The sequence below is a fragment of the Bos grunniens genome, chromosome 20 (genome assembly GCF_055505025.1).
Source record: "Bos grunniens cultivar Pamir isolate PY7600 chromosome 20, Bosgru_T2T1.0, whole genome shotgun sequence".
Lineage (NCBI taxonomy): Eukaryota > Metazoa > Chordata > Mammalia > Artiodactyla > Bovidae > Bos > Bos grunniens.
Window position 1 is genome coordinate 67,328,511 of NC_141184.1, and position 19,519 is coordinate 67,348,029.

The 19,519-nt window shown below is 47.0% G+C and overlaps 1 protein-coding gene and 1 long non-coding RNA gene across 2 annotated transcripts in view; one reads left to right on the top strand and one right to left on the bottom strand.

The window, feature by feature from the left end:
- Window positions 1-3,127, bottom strand: part of ERGIC1 (endoplasmic reticulum-golgi intermediate compartment 1) — a 113,175-nt gene extending 110,048 nt beyond the window's left edge. Inside the window, exon 1 of the mRNA XM_086362190.1 lies at window positions 2,760-3,127. Coding sequence (XP_086218316.1) covers window positions 2,760-3,127 — 368 coding nt within the window. The remainder of the gene's footprint in view (window positions 1-2,759) is intronic.
- Window positions 3,128-7,275: 4,148 nt separating this feature from the next.
- On the top strand, window positions 7,276-18,288 carry LOC147350585 (uncharacterized). The gene is made up of 3 exons (XR_015148990.1): window positions 7,276-7,814; window positions 8,907-9,188; window positions 17,145-18,288. It is a non-coding gene; the product is annotated as an uncharacterized LOC147350585 (long non-coding RNA).
- Window positions 18,289-19,519: the final 1,231 nt, after the last annotated feature.

A 19,519-nucleotide genomic window follows, 5' to 3' on the forward strand; every position in this document is an offset into this window, starting at 1 on the left:
TTCATTTTATTCTGTATTAAGGAGAGCAAAATGAGCAGGAAGCCTGGTTTTCTCCCTGGCCTCGAACTGGGAGAGGGGGAATTCAACCAGACTATGTCCCTCTCCATCTCCCGTGGTCTTTTTTTCTTTTGTATGAAAGGTTATTTAACTGCAGTATGTACATTTCACTCAACATAAGTTGAGCATAAATTGCACCACTATATACCTATAACAAAACTGATATACGTTCTTAAACTTCCATACAGTTGTGACCACAATTCAGTGGCTGGATTTTATACTCTCAATAGGTTTATACAAACTACAGAACAAGAGATGAGTCAAGTGGCAAGTGGCAAGACAACTTTTCAAACGTCACCTACGAGTACACGTAGAAGAGACTACAAAAAGACACGTGTAAAACTTCAGGTCGTCTCTGGGGTTGCTGGGGCAGCCCATATTGCTGGTGGAGCGAATCCTCTGTAGTTACTGTTTAGTGATTCTTTTGCGACCACACAGACTGTAGATGACCAGGCTCCCCGACCATGTGATTTCCGAGGCAAGAATACGGCGAGTGGGTTGCCATGTCCTTCTCTCTCCCCCATGGTTTTTAAGAGATCTGACAGGGCTGGGGACCCTCCAAGTCTTCCCTTTTCACCCACGGCTAACAGACCAAGCTCCAAGGCTTTGGAGCCAGCAGTCCCCAGTTTGAATCCCAGCTCCATTACCGCCCGGCCCTGGGCAAACAAGTCACGTGTCGCCAAGCTCTGCAGTGGGGCATCGGGCGGAGGGCTGAGCACAGAGCAGACACTCAGTAAATGTCTGATCAGTGAACACTGAAGTGCATGGGACGGAGGACCCTTCCTTTGAATCTGAGCCCTGAAAGGAGCACATCTTAGAAATGTAGGTTACTAGGCTCATCCTCCAAGGTGCGAGTGGAAAGTGTTGAATACATTCTCACTGTTCTGGAGTAGCACAAGCTTTCAAGGAAATTGATTAAAACACCTCATTAAGCTGGGGCTCCCATGGCACCTGGACACGCCCAATCTCCAACTCAAGGGGCACCAAGTCAGGAATTCTGTGCAACCTGGGACCCTGGCCCACCCTTCAATCTAGGGCAAGACCCTCAGCCCTCAACTTCCTTCCCTTAAAATGTGAGGTTAGGTGCAGAGTGAATGAATTGTATGCCCCAAAGTAGTGACTTCTTCAATAAGGTCAAAATCACCAGAACCTACTGAACCACACAGAAGACAGAGGCAAGGGCAGGAATTATCAGCCTGGGTAAGGGGAGGCTTTATGGAACCAGGGATCGAAGGGCCAACTACAGCTCTCTCGTGACCTGAATGTTAACTGTTGGTATGAGGTCTGCCCCTGAATTCCACCAGAGGAGCCTTTCCTTGTGTGAAAACTACCCTGTTCGCAGCCCCAGGGCTGCGTGGAAGGGGCAGACAGTGCCCACAGTGCCCGCCCGCCAGTGCAAGAGTTCCCAGGCCACTGTGCTCGTCAGGCTGACACCCCAATACGCCCACACGCCTGGGGGGCACTGCCAGGCTTTTCTGGCAGGAAGGCTGGCACTTTACCCTGGCTTCGTTCACACCTGCAGGGAGGGACCAGAAGCCCTAGTCTGTGGGTGAGGAAATGGCCTCATGGAGAGGCGGCTTGTCCACCAATATCCCACTTCTGAACTCCACACCCCACCAGGCTCTGAATTAAGCGCCTCTCAGGCTCTCAGCCCTACCAGGTGGGACTTTATTTTTAGCCCCAATCTGCAGGTGGTGACAGAGATACTGACAGGGCTCAGACACTTGCCCAAGTCATCCAGCTGAGCAGCTCAGGGGAGGTCTGTACCCAGAGCCTTCGCCCCAACTTCTAGAATATACCAACCTGCTCAGGGGAGGGGAGAGAGACAGGATTCTAGTTCAGCTCGCACTAAATTCTAACCCACTGCTATTTTTTCCCTGGTATACACATCCAGCAATGTTGCCTCAGGCCAGGGCAGCCCCTGGGGCTCCATACCTCAAGGGAAAGTCTGGTGGAGACCCTTGTCAGTCAGGCTTCCAGAAGGCCTAGCCTAGCACAACGTGGACCAGGTGGTGGCCAGACCCCACAAAGGGCTCACTGTGGTGATTGCAGAAAGCCGAGGCCAGACCCGGCTGGGCCCTCTCTGCAAAGCCCTGCCCACAGGTCCCTGATATGGTCTCCTCGTCTCCCCCAAGGAGCCCCCAGACCCAGAGCACAGGAGTAGGACCAGCGGAGGGACAGGCCTCCAGCTGGAGCCAGTGGGGAGAGGCTGAGCCTACGGAAACCTGAAACCCTCCAGCAGCTGCCTGGTGGGAGGGGGCTGCAGAGCCCTGTGGACCCCTGGGGGCTCATCCAAGGTGCCCTGGCCGCACCTGTCACTGGGGTGGGGTTCAGGAGAGGCTCTGTAGAGGGGAGGAAGGAGATGGCTTCTTAGCTCTCTCGCGCCCATCTAGGGGAGGGAAGAAACCTGTTTCCCAGTATGGGGGGAAAGGGATGCGACTTTGCGAGGTGTCAGGGCAGCCTGGGGAGGGGGACCCCGAGAGGGAAGGGGTGGAGCGGCCCGAGAGGTGGGTGGCCTCGCTTCCCGCTGCACGAGGAGGCCCTCCGAGCCTCCGGCTGGCTTTGTGTGCGGCAGGGGGCCCGCCTGGAGTCCCCGAGGGCCGGCGGAGGCATGCACAGGGTGGGGGACTGCTTTTGCGTTTCAGGCGGGAGGGATCCGCAGCGTGCCCGAGCACGCCCCGCGCGGGTGTTGCCACACTCACCTCCTGAAGTCAAAGGGCATCGTGCCGTCGCCGCCGCCGCCAGGGATGGGAGCGCTGCAGGCCAGGTGGGCCGCGGCGCCGCGTGGGTCCCAGCCCGCTGCCAACGCCGCCTCCGGCCGCCCCGCCCCCGCCGGCCGCCCCCCGCCTCCGACACTCGCCGCTGCCTCCAGCCGCCGGGAAGTGACGCTCCGCTCAGCGCATTGGGCACCGCCCCCGCCCCCGGCCGCCCCTTCCGCCGCACCGTTAAAGGGGCCCGGGGGCTGGGGTAGGGGGCTGGGTGCCGGGACGGAGGGGCGGGCCTTAGCGGGGCGCGCGGTGGGGCTCGAGGCTTGGAGAGGGAGGGAGCACCCAAAGATACAGTTATTCATGCCTTCCCAGCTCTCGCCCCCCACTGTTTTCCATCAGTTCTCTGTGGCCTTGAGCAAATCCCACTGCCTCCGTTATTTTGCATTTGCAAACCAGTTTTCCTGAGTTGAGGCCTCCCTGATAGCTCTGTTGGTAAAGAATCCGCCTGTAATGCAGGAGACCCCGGTTCCATTCCTGGGTCGGGAAGATCCGCTGGAGAAGGGATAGGCTACCCACTCCAGTATTCTTGGGCTTTCCTGGTGGCTCAGCTAGTAACGAATCCGCCTGCAATGCGGGAGACCTGGGTTTGATTCCCTGGATTGGGAAGATCCCCTGGAGAAGGGAAAGGCTACCCACTCCAGTATTCTGACCTGGAGAATTCCATGGACTGTACAGTCCACGGGGTCCCAAAGAGTTGGACACGACTGAGCGACTTTCACTTTCTTGAGTTGTGCAAATTAAATGGCATGGTACAGATTTGGGCTATGCACAGCATCTAACTCTGAGTAAAGGGCCTAATACCGTGACAGAAAGGTGGAGGTCAGGCAGGCCTAGATTTGTAAAGTGGACCCAACCACATCCCTGCTGAGCCTCTCTGGGAAACACGCTGGGCTTCTCTGAGCCCACACCCCTTTCCACATCTGCAGGAAGAAGCTGATGATGCTTACCAGAGGAGGTTTTTCCTGGGGATCCAATGAGAAAGTTGGGAAAGTGCGTAGTGTGATGCCTGGCACCTAGTAAAGGCTTGTCACCTGAAGCTGTTGTGTTTGGCCTGCTAGCTCTACTTCTCTGCTTGCATCTTCAGTACATGGTTCATTTCAGTGGTATTCACTGAGCCTGGCTCTGAGCCCAGTCTATTGTGGATGGCAGACCAAGACCTGTTGTGTGACTTGGCCCAGGGTGGACCTCTCTGAGCCTCAGTTTCCTTCTGTGAAATTCACAGGTAATCAGCATCTCCTTTCAGGATTGCTGAATGAGAGGAGCTGGTAGTTGTAATACAAGACCCAGGTGGAGGAAACTCATTTTGAACTTCCCCTTCTATGACTGGCCCCACCTCCAAGGCTTTGCTAACACAGAAGCCTAAAAAATCCCAAGGGAGGAAGGGGGGTGGTGGGGCTCATGTTCAAAAAGCAGGGCCAGCAGGCCATGTCTTGTCTATAAATAGAGGGAAATGGTGGTACCTGTTCCTTTGGGAGGATTCAGAATGCATGGTGCCAGTTCCTGTCTGGTGTAGGGTGTGGGCTGTGAACCACACTCTTCCTCTGGACCCTATACAGTGTTGCCTCTTCTTCCCTTTTCTTTCATTCATTCATTCAGCCAGCAAGGGGCCTGGCACCCTTGGGAGAGAGAAGGAAATCTCAGCTGGAACTTGAGTCCTAGGAGCAGTAGAAACATAAAAGGGGCCTTGAGTAGCCACTGAGCCCAAAAGACTGTTTGCCTGGCCCTCTATAGGAGGGGAGTCACACAATGGTGAACATTTGACAATGAGTCCTCCCCCTCAAAGTCTGGTCCACAGCCTGGTGCTGGTCCACCAGCCAACTGCAAAGGCGCCATGGGGCACATTCTCAGCCCTAGCCCAGACCTATTGAATTAAGTGTGCATTTCACACGGTCTCCAAAAGATTCATTGGCACATTTAATTCCTAGAGACACTGTGATAAAGGACCACGTTTTGGGGGGTTAGGGGACTTCTGCATTTGCTGTTTCTTTTGCCTTGAGCACGTTCATCTCTCTGTGTTGCACCCTGCTGTATTGAACAGAGACTATGCATGCCTCCCAGTAGATTCTCCCTTTCTTCATAACTCTTAGCTGTGGTAACAGAGTCCATGCTCCAGCCAAACTGCGTGGTGTCACATTCTAGTCTGTCTACTTACTAATTTATCTTACTTCTGTACCTCAGTTTCCTCATCTGTAAAATTAGGACAATAATACTACCTCCCGCATAGACGTGTTGTAAGGATAAAATGTGTCAATGAATGTCAAGGATTTAGGAGAGTGCCTGGGACAGAGTAAATGTAAGAGAGGTTTGACTATGGTTGCTATTTTTGCGTGAAGATGGAACTCCCAATTTTTGGCTGGGCATATGGGTGCTCAGAATGAAAGTTACATTTCCTAGCTTCCCTTGCAGCTAGGCGTGGCCATGTGACTAAGTTCTGGCCACTGAGATGTAAAGAGATGTAGCTGCTTCAGGGATTCTCGGTGGACGTTACCCACTGTGTCCCTCTCTCCCTCTGGCTACCCAGAGTGTGGATGCCACCATCCTGCTCCATTCAGTGAAGGTCATGTAGAGCAGAGCAACAAGATAGAGGGAGCCTGGGCCCCTGCCGTTGAATGACACAGTACCTGTCCTCGAACATCTCCCCAAACTTCTAAGCCAAAGAGAAACACACATGTCTGGTTTAAGTTACTGTTATTTTGTATTTTCAGACACTAACACCTGAACCTAATACTAGTACACCTGCCCAGCCTGGTTAATTTCTTGACTTGGTTTAACTACCACATGCAGAATAGGCCAGGACCCCCATTATATGGTCACATGGCACCCATAGGTTTTTAGGGGGAGAAATTGTCACAGTTTGTGATGAGATTATTATTAATTGGCTAGTGTCTACCTCCCTATGTTGACTGGAAGTTCTCCGTGGAGGGTGGATGTCTGTTTGCGCATCACTGTATCCTAGCAACCAACCAGAGCCTGCACATGGTTCGGCAGGTGGTAGGGGACCATAACTGTGTATTGAAGGCTGAATGGCAGTTTCCCAGAGAGGCAGGCCTTCTGTAAGAATTCCCAGAGAGAATAGGGGGAAGGGACACATCAACAAAGATCTCTGTGGGGACTCTTGAGGTCTGTAAGCCAGTTCCAGATGGCCTGTGTGCTCAGAAGACAGTGTAAGACGGGACAAAGGAAATCAGACGTTGTGTTACAGTAAATGAGAAAACCCTGCATCTCTTGACCAAGGGAGTAACTTACTACAAACTGAGTTTTAGGATTGCTAATCTTTCAGGACCCTATCGTAGCCAGCCTCAAGTGGCTGATATTCCCATGCCCTTGTGTAATCACCTCCCACAATGTGACGTGCCAAGCTGGGTAACCAACAGGGCATTGCAGAAATCACCTCATATGACTCTGTAGGCTGGGTAGTAAGGGCATTGAGGCTTCTCCTTAGGCTTTCCTGAATCACTTGTTCTGGAGAAAACCAGCTTCTAGGTCATAAAGATACTCAAGCACGGTTAGAGAGGGATTGGATGGCAAAGAACTGAGGCCTCCTGCCAACAGCCATGTGAGCGAGTCATCCTAGAAGTGGATCCTTAGCCTCTAAGTCTTAAGAGCTGCAGCTCCAGCCCACAGCTTAACTACAGCCAAGGGAGAAGCCCTCATCCAGAGCCACTCATCTAAGTCGCTCCTGGATTCCTCCTGAGTCTTAGAAACTTTGTGAGATAATAAATGTTTAGTGTAAGCCACTAACTCGTGGGTATTCAGTTACACAGTGTAGACAGTCAATAAAGACTCCATCCCCACATCCTTGTTCTACCAGCACCTTCTCCCTGCCTTCTTCTGCCTCATCCCCAACAGGCTTAGTGAAATGGTAAAGCACTGCAATCAGATGACTCTCTAGCTGAGAGACATGGACACACAGTTTAACTAGCTGGTTGTCTGAGTATGCAGTGAAGGATAAAAATACCTTTCCTGTGGCAGGTAACCTCTAAAATCACCATCCCAATAAACCCACCTCCTTGTATCCAAACGCTTTCATAATCTCCGTCCTTACAATGTAGGCTGGACTTGTGATTCACTTTGAATGAACAGAATATGGCAGAAACAGTGGCATGTCGCTCCTAAGACTAAGATACAGAAAAATTGTGGCTTCTGCCTTGAACACTGTTTCTCAGATCAACCATTCTGGGCAAGCCAGCAGCCCTGTGGAGAGGTCCTGTGAGAGAGCTCACTAGTGAATCTTCTGGCACCTGACAGCAACCATGTGATTGAACTTGGAGCAGATCCCTCAGCCTCAGTTGAGCCTTGAGATGACCGCAGCCCTGACCCACAACTTGACTGCAACCTCCCAGAAGACCTTGACCCAGAGGCATTCGGCTGAGCTGCATCTGGATCCCATGAAATGAGAAGTTTGTTGTTCTAAGCGACTAAGTTTGGGACAATTTGTTAGGCAGCAACAGGTAACAAATACATGGCCCTAAAAGCTTGCTGTAAAAATGAAGTAACATGTACAGGGCCAGGCATATAGCAGGTGTTAATTAAATGCTTGCTGAATGAATCAATTGATAAACACATGAACATTCTATAATGTAGAAAGTTCCCTGGCTCCAAATGCTCACTGGTCTCTACCCCCTCTTGCCAAACACATCACGGAAAGTTGTTTGAGGCAGGGAAATGCCCAAGTCAGATTTGTTTTTCTGTAATAGGAGCCTGGTTTGTGTTCTAGGGGTGTGGCTGGTTCAACTGTGGCCTGGATGAAGAGCTTAAGAAATAATAGTCCTTTGTCAGCTTGAAGAGGTGTTGAGGGTAACTTGGGCCTCATAACAGGCTTCTGAACAAATTCTCCTTTCTTGCTCTGGAAAGTCTCCTGGCCAGCTAAAAGACTGTCATTCATTCACTCATCCATTTTAAGTTATTCAGTGGACACCTCTCTACGACAGGTCCTCTGGCTGCAGAAAGAAGCACGACACGTCCCTGTGTTTAGGAAGCAAGGAGTAGGTAAGCAGAAGTGTGCTGCTATGATAAAGACTCGAGCTCAGGGGCCCCAACTCCTGTGCAGGTACAGTTTCATGCTAAGTGCTGTGTTAGGGGCAGCACCAGAGGTTCTAGGAGGCTGGTACAGCGTTCCTAATTCTACGCATGGACATAAATTGGTCTCAACACTTTCAGTTCAAGGTGGCTGAGATCATCTCAAATTAACATATCCTGCCTCGGGCCAGAGAGAGAGAAACAAAGAGAAAAAAAAAGAAAGAAAGAAGAAAGATAAGTCCAGACGTAGATTTGGTTTCAGGCACTTCAATAATTGCATTAGGAATCTCTCTCCCCATCCCTAGGCCCACCTTTTAAAATTTTTTTTTTTCTTTTGCTGTGCCGTAAGACATGTGGGATCTGCCTTGGATGTGCAGGGTCTTAACCACTGGACCACCAGGGAAGTCCCATAGGCTTATCTTTTAAATTCTGACTTTGTCTCCAGAGAGGCTTTCCTTTTGTGCTGGCAAAATGCTTGCCTGGAGCTCCAGGCTGTTTTTCCAGCTCTGCAACTCCAGCAGCTGAAGGCAAGCTCTTTCCTGCTGCCTCAGGCAAAGGCTCCTGGGCTGACCCTCAGGGGTTCTCGTTGGTGGCAGACCAGAATAGTGGGCTCAGGAGCAGGGATAGGCCAAGCCTAGACTGAATGCCCACCCTCGAGCCTGGAGTGGAATCAGCCTTATTCAACACACACAGATTCAGATGGAAGAAGTGTGGTTTCCTAAAGAAAGGTCAGGGGTGGGAATTCCCTGGTGGTCCAGTGGTTAGGACTCAGTACTTTCACTGCTGAGATTTAATCCTTTGTCGGGGAACTAAGATCCCAGAGCAAGGCCTTTAAAAAGAAAGAAAGTCAGGGCGGCATTGCCAAAGAAGGAGAGGATGTTGGGAGGAAAAATTGTCCGGTATCTTCTACGGGGAGTTAGGAGAAGCTTCGAGGAAGAAGAAGAATCTGAGCGGAGACCTTGAAGAATAAGTAGATTTTAGGAAGAAAAGCAGATTGAGTGAGTTATCTATTTCTGTGTAACAAATTATCCCAAACTTAAACATCAATTTATTGCCTTGCAGTTTCTGATGGTCAGGAATCCAGGAGCAGCTACCCGGGTGGTTCTAGCTCAGGATCCATGATGAAGCTGCAGTCAAGCTGTTGGCCAAGGCTGCAGTCTCAAGACGACTGGAGCGGGTGGATCCAGGCTCATCCACGGGGCTGTTGGAGGAGAGTTTAGCCCTCCCCACGTGGACCTGTCCTTAACACTGGTCATGACATGGCTTCTCCCTGCCAAGTGAGAGAGTCAACCTTCTATGAAGTCTCTCCAAAGTGCATGCTGTCATTTCCACCTTCTTTTATTCGTAAGTCCAGCCTCCACTCAAAGGGAGGGAATCTCACAAGGGTGTAATACCAGGAGGTGGGGGTCATCTTGGGGGCTGGATACATCCTGGGAAGGACACAAAAGCATGGTGCTGGGAGAGCAGGCGGCAAGGCTGTGGCCGTGGGTTACGTCAAGCTGGAGAGTAAGTGGGTGGGGACTGAGTTGTGAAGGGCTTTGAGAGATGTGTTCAAAGCGTGAACTTTCTTCTACAGACAGTTAGGGGCCCTGAAGTATATAAAGCGGGGTTGCGTCACAATATTTTGATTTAAGGCTTTGTGGGAGCCCAGTATATGTCCTCTCTTTCCCAGCTGTGCTTGGAACAAATGGGACTGCTATCTGCATGGGGGCTTCCTGACAGTGAATCTCTGAATGTGGCATACAGACCCAGGCAGGCACAGGAAGGGCAGGAAAAGGTCAGGCCTCCCTGGGGTGATCTGGGATAAGGCAGAGCAGAACGCGGTTCCCTGTGCGCAGCCTCCTTCCCAAAGAGCTGGACAGTATAGTCACAGACCTCAGGTGACAACTTGCCAATCAGAATTCACCCATCTCCCCACACAGTAGGTGAGGGGACCCCACAATTGTTGAGGGAAACCCCTTCTCGTGAAAATCAAAGGAGAACGCAAGCACGCCCCCCATCAGCCATCTGCCAAGTTTTAGACAGGGCATATCTGGCTGCCTCTGCTGTGGCATTTCACCCATGTTTTTCAAGACCTGAGAAGCTCACCAGGCTGAGGTCCCACTCAACTCGGTGCTCCTTTCTGCCAGCAGCAGTCAGCTCTGCTGGCTTGGTGACTCGGCATCACCTGGGCATCTTCCTCATCTCTTTCTGGCCTGGAGGTCACCTGGACCCTTTCCTCCGCAGTCGGTGGTGTGGTTTGGGGCTTCCCAGCGGCTTCATCCCCCATGGCTCCTCCCTCCATCCCTGCCCCTTGGCTGAACCTGGGGACCTTGGGGAGGCCTTTGTGTGGCCCGGGCATGAGTATGTGTCATGGTGTGTGGGACACCCAGGGAGCAGATGGGGCTGTTCTCCTGGCTGAGGGCGGAGCTGTGTTTCCTCATGGTGGGCTGGTGGCGGGCTGGGTGTTAAGCCAACCTTGACTCTGAGGAGGAAACAGAAAAGGAAACCCTGGAAGGCTCTGGGTGCAACTCCCATGTAACTGAAGTAAATCCCTTCAGTTCTCTGAGCTTCAGCCTCTTCATCTGTAAATCGTGGATCTCCAGTTGTTCACTCATCACTCAAGCTGATAATTTGCTAGAGCACAAGGCCGAAATTCCCCTCACACAGGAGTGTATAGCACCCCCAAAATAGTGGTAAATATAGGGAAGCCCAATAATAATGTGCCTCTGGCAAGGTTCATGTATTCCAAGGTGCCTGCAAATGGAGAAAAATCAGATGAAAATCAGGCTCACTGGAACCCCAAGAGCTGCATGATGAGAGGTGAGGTCAAAGATGGAAGGGAAAGCTTTGAAGTCAGAGGTCAGAATCCCAAGCCTAGTTCAGTTGATACCTGTCTGAGTCACCTTGCTGCTGCTGCTGCTGCTGCTAAGTCGCTTCAGTCATGTCTGATTCTGTGCGACCCCATAGACGGCAGCCCACCAGGCTCCATTGTCCCTGGAGTCACCTTGGGGCTGTCTAATTTCCCACCATGATCTCCGTTTCCTGCTCTGCAAAATGGAGAGAATGCTCACTTCATGGGATAGTTGAGGAGGTGAGTGTTTATCCAGTGGTCATATGTGAACTCCCCCTGCCTTGGATCTGGGTTTAGCTGGATACCAAATCCCATCCGCCCCTCCAGTCTCATGGCTGTATCGGTGAAGTGAAGAGATCTGAAGGACAACCAAGCCCTCTCCTTGCTCTGTGAATTCATTCTATCCTCTCATTTTTCTCCTTCTTTCCAGAGCAAGTACATTTTTAGCAGACCCGAGACGTGGTTTCCTATGTGAGTTAAATTCAAGAAATCCTAAAAAATAAAATAAAATAAATACATAAGTATAAATGAAAGAAATCCTCACTGAGCTCTAGTCAGTGGGTTGTTGTTGTTTTTTTTTTTTTTTTTTTCGGCTGTGCTCCATGGTATCTGGGATCTTAGTTCCCCAACCAGGGATTGAACCCAGACCCCTGTTATGGAAGCATATAGTCTTCACCAGTGGATCACCAGGGAAGCCCAGTGTTTAGGTATTTTGGATGAAGGAGACATTAACTCTAGCTTCCACTCCAGAAGAGTCACCCCACTCATCATTCACACTTAGAGTCATCAAAAGACCACTGCTTTTTCTGCCCTGACTCCATTCAAGTCTATATTGATCAAAGACTCTAATCTGGCCTCAGTCAGGGTTTTCAAAACAGGATTGGTTTTTGTGAGATGTTTTTGTTTTCTCAAATTAATTATTTAAAGAAACAGTGATAATTTAATTTAAAAAGTAACTATTTAAAAAGATATTCAAACAGGAAAGGGGGTTCACAGTGGAAAATGAAGTCTCTCTTGTCCTCCCAGCCCCCAGCAAGGGCACTCACTTCTGAAGGTTTTCTTCAGTGGACTGGGCCTTTTGGTGGCCAGGGGTGACCCCAGCCTTTTTTGGGAAGGCAATGGAAGCCAGCATCTCTCTACTTTGCCAGCCAGGAGCTCTGAGGCCAGGAGAGAGGAGGCAGAGTGGAGCGTCCCATGGAGCCGAGGGTCTATCAGAAGGCCACAGGGAGGGCAGTATCCTGGGCAGGGTGGGGACACTGAGGATGGAATTGAGTCCCTCAGGTGGTCTCTCGGGGAGACTGTGGGGTCTCAGGTTCACCAAGGGAGACCTTTAACCCACTTGCAAGAGACCCACCACCTTATCAGAGAGATCTTCTACAAATATTTGTTGAGTGACTATGACAGGCCTTCTGGCCTTCACCTAGGGTAGGAATTGGGAAATGGGGCTGGAAAGGCCCCAAATCTCACTGTGAGAGCAAGCAGGAGGGAACGCTGACCAAACATCTTCTCACTGTCAAGGACTTTTTTTAGGTTATTTTAAAATTAATTTTTAAATACACAAGTAGTATAGGAATACATTTTTCATGTAAAAAAAAAAGAAAACTACAGATAAGGCTAAATCTTCCTTTGATCTCTAACTCCAGTCTTGGTTTTCTTCTACCTCTCTAGAAGGAATCGCTATTTTCAGTTTGGTGTGAATCTTGCTAACATTTTTCTCTGCATTTTGGCTTGTGTTTGTTTCATACATATTCTTCTGCCACTTCACTTTTGGATTGATAATATACCTGGGAAGTTTCTTTTCAGGCGGATACAGATCTATGCTCAGGGCTTCCATGGGTGGTGTTTCACGTCAGCCCCATTCCAGAAGATCAAGCACGGCTCAGAGAGCCAGGTGACTCACCCCAGCGAGTGAGAAGGGGAGCAGGATTCAGACGTGGATTTGTCTGCGTTTGGATTGTACCTGCCCTTTACCCAATCTGCTTGTGGTTTATGCTCTAAGTTTCCTGGTTTATGATATCATCTATTTTAATGGCAGATTAATCATAATGCAAAAGACAAATCAACTACCTCCATTCCCTGTTAAAATACCTACATGGCCCCCCAGTTCGCAAAGGATTGGGTCTAAGTCCCTCGACTGGGTAAGAATAGATCTTTTGGACAGAGGGCTTCTTGTCATTTCTCCAGCTCCCTGTGGCCAGGCCCCACCTTGTCATCAGTTCTCCATCCAGCGTGTGTTTTCTGACACCTCCAAGCAGTTCGCTCCATTCTGACACTGTCTACCTGGAGATAGCATTTAATCCCACAGGCTAAGTGCCCACTGCCCACTTCAATTCCATTCTCAAGTCCAGGTTGTCACCTGTGCTTCTGAGTGGTCAGCAAGGGGAGGTTCCCATGAGCCCCTCTTGGGTTCAATTAACTTACTAGAGTGGCTCTCGGTTTACCAGTTTATTATAAAGGATATTATAAAGGATACAGATGAGAGTCAGATGAAGTACTTGGGACGAGGTATGTGGAAGGGGCTTCCATGCCTTCTCCAAGGAACCACTCTGCCAGCACCTCCACATGTTCACCAACCTGGAAACTCTCTGAACCTCATCGTTTTGAGTTCTTACAGAGGCTTCATTAATTACATAAGCACTATGGATTAAATCATTGGCCATTTGTAATTGAACTCAATCTCCAGCCCCTCTCGCCTTCCTGGAGCTCAGGGAGACAGCTAAGTTACACCCCTCTAATTACATAGTTGGGTCCCCTATCAAACAGCTTTCATCTTAGAGGCTTTCTAAGCCACCTCATTAACACAAACCCAGGTATGGTTGAAAGGAATTTGCTATGAATATCTAAAGACAACTTTAGGGGCTTCCCTGGCTGTCCAGCTTTCCTGATAGCTCAGTTGGTAAAGAATCCACCTGCAATGTAGAAGACCCCGCTTTGGTTCCTGGATTGGGAGGATCCCTTGGAGAAGGGATAGGCTTCCCACTCCAGTATGCTAGCCTGGAGAATTCCATTGCATTGTATATTCCATGGGGTCCCAAAGAATCAGACACGACTGAGCGATTTTCACTTGCAGTTTCTTTTCACTGGCTGTCCACCGGTTAAGACCTCCCCTTCCAATGCAGGCTTCGATCCCAGATCAGGAGCTAGTGCCTCACAACAAAAAAACCAAAGCCTAAAACAGAAGCAGTATTGTAACAAATTCAACAAAGACTTTAAAAAAATCAAAAATTAATTAAAATTAATTTTTTAAAATTCTTATTAAAAAAAATTAAAAGACAACTTTAATCACTGAGGAAATTCCTAGGGTTTTAGAAGCCCTGCACCAGAAACTGGACAATGACCAAATATATATTTCTTATTATAAATCACAGTATCACATTCCAGAAAAAACAAGGTACTTAGGGTTCTCTTCAGGCCCGTTGTTTCTCTCCTCCTCATCCCTGCCCATGCAGTCTGCTCTGCGTGTGGCAGACCAGCTCCCCATCTTAGCCCCTCTGTGCCTGGTTCACTGTAACTCGTCCTGTGCACCTTGGTACAGGGGTCATCCCCTCCTGGGCGCCTCTCCTGTCGCCCATAGGCTAAGCTAGCTGTTTCTCCTGTGTGCCCTCAATGTCTTGTACTTATTGTTATCAAAGCATTTCCCCTCCTATTTAATTGCCACTATATTTGCCTTCCTCTTCTTAAGGGTGATGACATAAAATTCATATTTTATGGCAAGGTAAGAAAAATGTAAACATAAAATTTTTCTTTGCCTGTTTGGGCCCATTCCCTCCCTGTTAGTAAGTATTGTACAGCTGTGTTAACTAGACGTCCTTTGGAGATAACAGTCCTTTTCAGGCTCAGCTTGGGACCAAGATGATCCATGACGCAATACTCTTTGTATGCGTAGATTTGGATTGTGTAAACCATCAGTAATGAGTCATTGACATATAACCTTTGTCTCAAAAATTTATATTACCGTGTTTTGACCTCTAATGGGCAGAGCAGTCCTTAGAGCGTTCTGAAAGACTATCTCCCAGATTATAATTGGCTCCAATAAAATATTCAGTTCCTTTCTTAGACTGAATATTAACTTTTTCATTGACAGGGGTTAGGTCCTTGAAGTGAGGGTCACTGTCTCACTCACCTGCACCTCCAGGTCCCAAACAGTGTTTGTGGAGTACACGAATGCCTCAAGAGAGTGAACAGAATCTTGAGGCAATCTTCAGAATCTTCACACATCCTAAGTGAACAGAATCTTCGTGTTGAGATTTCACTGATGTGAGAGGAGATACACAAGATAATAGTGCTGGGAAGAGAAACCCATAATCTCTTGAAGTAAATTTGCCCAAACGCAATCATACTATACAATTGTGTGGCGACTGTATGGGACCATATTTTCTCAAGCCATCTCCTAGCTCAAATGTTTCTCTTAGCTCTGTGATGTTACTCTTATTCTTCTCTTTCATCTGGTCTTTCATGCTCTTGAAAAGGGATCCATGCCCTGATTTCAGGGGATCTGAAATCAATCCCACCAAGGCTTCATCTCCTTAGTGATGTCCCTTGTTTCCAAAGGGCATCAGAGCCCTCTGCCCACTCTTGAAACCTCTGCCCACTCTTGAAACTGGCAGGGGTTTCCTGAGAAGAGGGACGGGGGAGTTCGCTTTGGGAGGAATGGTTCCCCTCCTCAAGATAACAGTTAAAATTCATTATCTCTTTGCCTCAAAATCCCAAAGTCATCTGTTACTACTAAAATTAGGGAAAGCCCAAAGCTTTCACCCATTTTTCTCTCATTTCCCTTTTCTCTGAGAAAATCCGAGGTAAAAGCTCTCTTCATTTTTTTTTTCCTTAGTATGGTCTAGTGCTCTTTTCAGTATGAAAGGGTGAAAGAATATTTTAAAAATAGAGAAAAAGAGAAAGTAAAAGAGTACCAGTCCTGAGATACCATCACATTGAGAGTTCTTTCCATCTTTTTTTTTCTATGTAATTTGCTGTTGTTCAGTCAGGTTTTAAAAAATGTATGTAATATAGATACACCCAAAGTATATATAATGCAGATGTATAACTTAAAGAATTACAGAGTGAAGACTCATGTATCCATCACCCGTTTTAAGAAATAGAACTTCACCAATAGCTTAAAGCAAGCCCCCACGTGCCCCCGTCTCCCAGCCCACTCAGAGGGAGCCGCCATTTTGAATTTTGTGTCAGTCCTTTGCTCGTCTTTAGTTTTACTGTATTTGTGCTGTGTAAACATACAGTGTAAAGCTTTTTGCCTTGATATAATTGAAGTGTGTTGTTTTCCAGCTTGCTTCTTTCATTTATGATCTTTGCGAGATTCAGCCGCACTGATGTGGGCAAGTGTGAACTACTCATTCGCAGCCCTTCGTGGTGGCGCATTGCACGTGTATGTCGCAGTCCCGGTTATTTATCCATTCTCCTGCGGCTGGACATGTGGATAGCTTCCAGGATTTTTTTTCTTTTAAACATTTTATTAAATGGAATGATTAAAGATATATTTTGTTGTGATAAAATATATATTAACATAAAATTTACCATTTTTAACCACTTTTAAGTGTAGAGTTCAATGGCATTAAGCGATTCACATGGTTATGCAAACATCACTACCATCCATCTGAAGAACTTTTTTCATCTTCCCAAGGTGAAATCTGTAACAGTTAAACGGTAACTCTCCATTCTCTGCTCTCCACGTCTCACAGCCACCATTTTACTTTCCCTCTCTATCAGGTTTTACTGCTCTAAATATCTCATGTAAGTACAATCATAAAGTCTTTGTCTTTTTGTGTCAGGCTTATTTCACTTAGAATAATGTCCTAAAGATTCACTCACATTGGACCAGGTGTCGGAACTTCCTTTTTTTTAAGGCTGAATAATATTCCATTGTGTGTATATACCACATTTTGTTTATCCATTCATTTGTTGATGGACACTTGGGTTGTTTTGACCTTTGGATCCTGAGAACAATGCGTTTATGAACACAGGTGTACAAATATCTGTTGGAGGCCCTGCTTTCAGTTCTTTTGGGTGTATATCCAGATGTGGAATTGCTGGATCATGTGTTAATTCTACTTTTCATTTTTGAGGAAATGCTACACTGTTCCCCACAGTGGCTGCACCGTGGTACATTCCTACCAGCAGCTCATAAGGATGACAGTTTCTCCACATGCTTATCAACACTCGTTCTTTCTTTCTTTTCTTCTTTTAGTAATAGCCATTCTAATGTGCATATAAAGTGATTTCAGAATTTTTGACAAACAAAACAGCCATGACCACGCTAGTACATATACCCTGGTACATATTTGCAAGAGTTTTTCTAGTTATACAGTTGATAATTGAATTATTGGATAGTAAACTATATGCAGGGCAGGAAGCAACAGTTAGAACTGCACATGGAACAACAGACTGGTTCCAAATAGGAAAAGGAGTACGTCAAGGCTGTATATTGGCACCCTGTTTATTTAACTTCTATGCAGAGTACATCATGAGAAACTCTGGGCTGGAAGAAGCACAAGCTGGAATCAAGATTGGCGGGAGAAATATCAATAATCTCAGATATGCAGATGACACCACCCTTATGGCAGAAAGTGAAGAGGAACTAAAAAGCCTCTTGAGGAAAGCGAAAGAGGAGAGTGAAAAACCTGGCTTAAAGCTCAACATTCAGAAAATGAAGATCGTGGCATCCGGTCCCATCACTTCATGGGAAATAGATGGGGAAACAGTGTCAGACTTTATTTTTTTGGTCTCCAAAACCACTGCAGATGGTGATTGCAGCCATGAAATTAAAAGATGCGTACTCCTTGGAAGGAAAGTTATGACCAATCTCAGTAGCATATTCAAAAGCAGAGACATTACTTTGCCAACAAAGGTCTGTCTAGTCAAGGCTATGGTTTTTCCTGTGGTCATGTATGGATGTGAGAGTTGGACTGTGAAGAAAGCTGAGTGCCGAAGAACTGATGCTTTTGAAATGTGGTATTGGAGAAGACTCTTGAGAGTCCCTTGGACTACAAGGAGATCCAACCAGTCCATCCTAAAGGAGATCAGTCCTGGGTGTTCATTGGAAGGACTGATGCTGAAGCTGAAACTCCAATCCTTTGGCCACCTCATGCGAAGAGTTGACTCATTGGAAAAGACCCTGATGCTGGGAGGGATTGGGGGCAGGAGGAGAAGGGGACGACAGAGGATGAGATGGCTGGATGGCATCACCGACTCGATGGACTGAGTCTGGATGAACTCCGGGAGTTGGTGATGGACAGGGAGGCCTGGCATGCTGTGATTCATGGGGTCGCAAAGAGTCAGACACAACTGAGTGACTGAACTGAACTGAACTGAACTGAAGATATATGTATGTGTATTATTTTCCATTGTGGCAGGGTCAATATATTCATCATCGAGAACAGATGATTGTTCTCGTTTCATCACACTATTGTGAAACTTACCATTTTTGCCAGTTTGGTGGGTGTGAAATAATATTTCAATGTGGTTTTATTTTACATTTTCATGAGTAATAACAATATTAAGTATCTTGCCATGGGTTTCTTGGTCATATTTATTTCCTCTTATGTAAAATATCTAAGTCTTTTGTCCATTTTCCTATTAAATTGTTTGCCTTAGTTTTACGAATTGGAAGACTTTATCTCTTTTAGATACTAAATATTTATTGAGTATACAGTACAAATGTCTTTTCCAAATTTATGGCTTGTCATCTCATCTCTTTTGATGTCTTTTGATGGAAAGGAAATTATTTTAATTTAGCTAAATGTTTTTCTTTCAAATCTTTTTCTTTATGATTGTACTTTCTGTCTTTTGTTGATTCAGAATCTGTCTCTACCTGAGATCATAAAGATATTCTATATTTTCTTCTAAGTCTTTTGCCCCCAGCTATATTGAGACATAACTGACAAGTAACATTGTGTAAGTTTAAGGTCTACAACATGATGATTTACTGTATGTATCACATATTGTGAAATGATCACCACAATAAGGTTAGTTAATGTATCCGTCATCTCACATAGTTACTATCTGTGTGTGTGTGTGATGAGAATATTTAGGATCTACTCTCAGCACATTTCAAGGACAAAATACAGTATCGTAAACACAGTTACCATGTTGTACATTAGATCCTCAGCATTTATTCATCTGTAACTGGAAGTTCATATCCTTTGACCAACATTGCCCCATCCACCCCCCCAGCTCTGCCGCCAGATACCACACATACATGATATCACATAGCATTTGTCCTCCTCTGTCTGGCTTACTTCCCTTAGCATAATGCCCCCAAAGGTCATCCATGTCACAAATGGCAGGATTTCCTTATTTTTCATGGCTGAATAATTCTTTTAAGAATTTTAAGGTTTTTCTTTCACATTTAAGGCCTTGGGCCACCTGGAGTTGATCTTTTATGTGCTAAGGGTATTGTTTTCCCCATCTGGATAGCCAAATTTCCCAGATTTATCTGTGGAATCAATGTTTATTTCCTCTCTGGGCTTTAGGGCATCTGCCATCCAAATTTTCTAAAAAGTAAATAAATAAAATTAAAAAGCAATAATTAACAAAATCAGGCTTTCTAATATGTGTGGATCCCTTTTAGGGGCCCCTCATTTTGTCCCATTAATCTTTTTGCCAATCACTGTACCAACTTCACGCAGTTGAACTTGTGGTTGCTTTACTAATTTGATATCTGGGAGGCTAAGTCCCTGCCCAGAAATCTGCTTGGGATTGTCTTAGCCTCTCTGGGCCCTTTGCTCTTCTGTATATTTTGAAGGTACAGCATGCCAAGTTATACGAAAAACTGAGCTGGGTTTTTGCCTGAAATAGTGTTAGGATATTTTGAGGAAAACTGCCTTCCTAT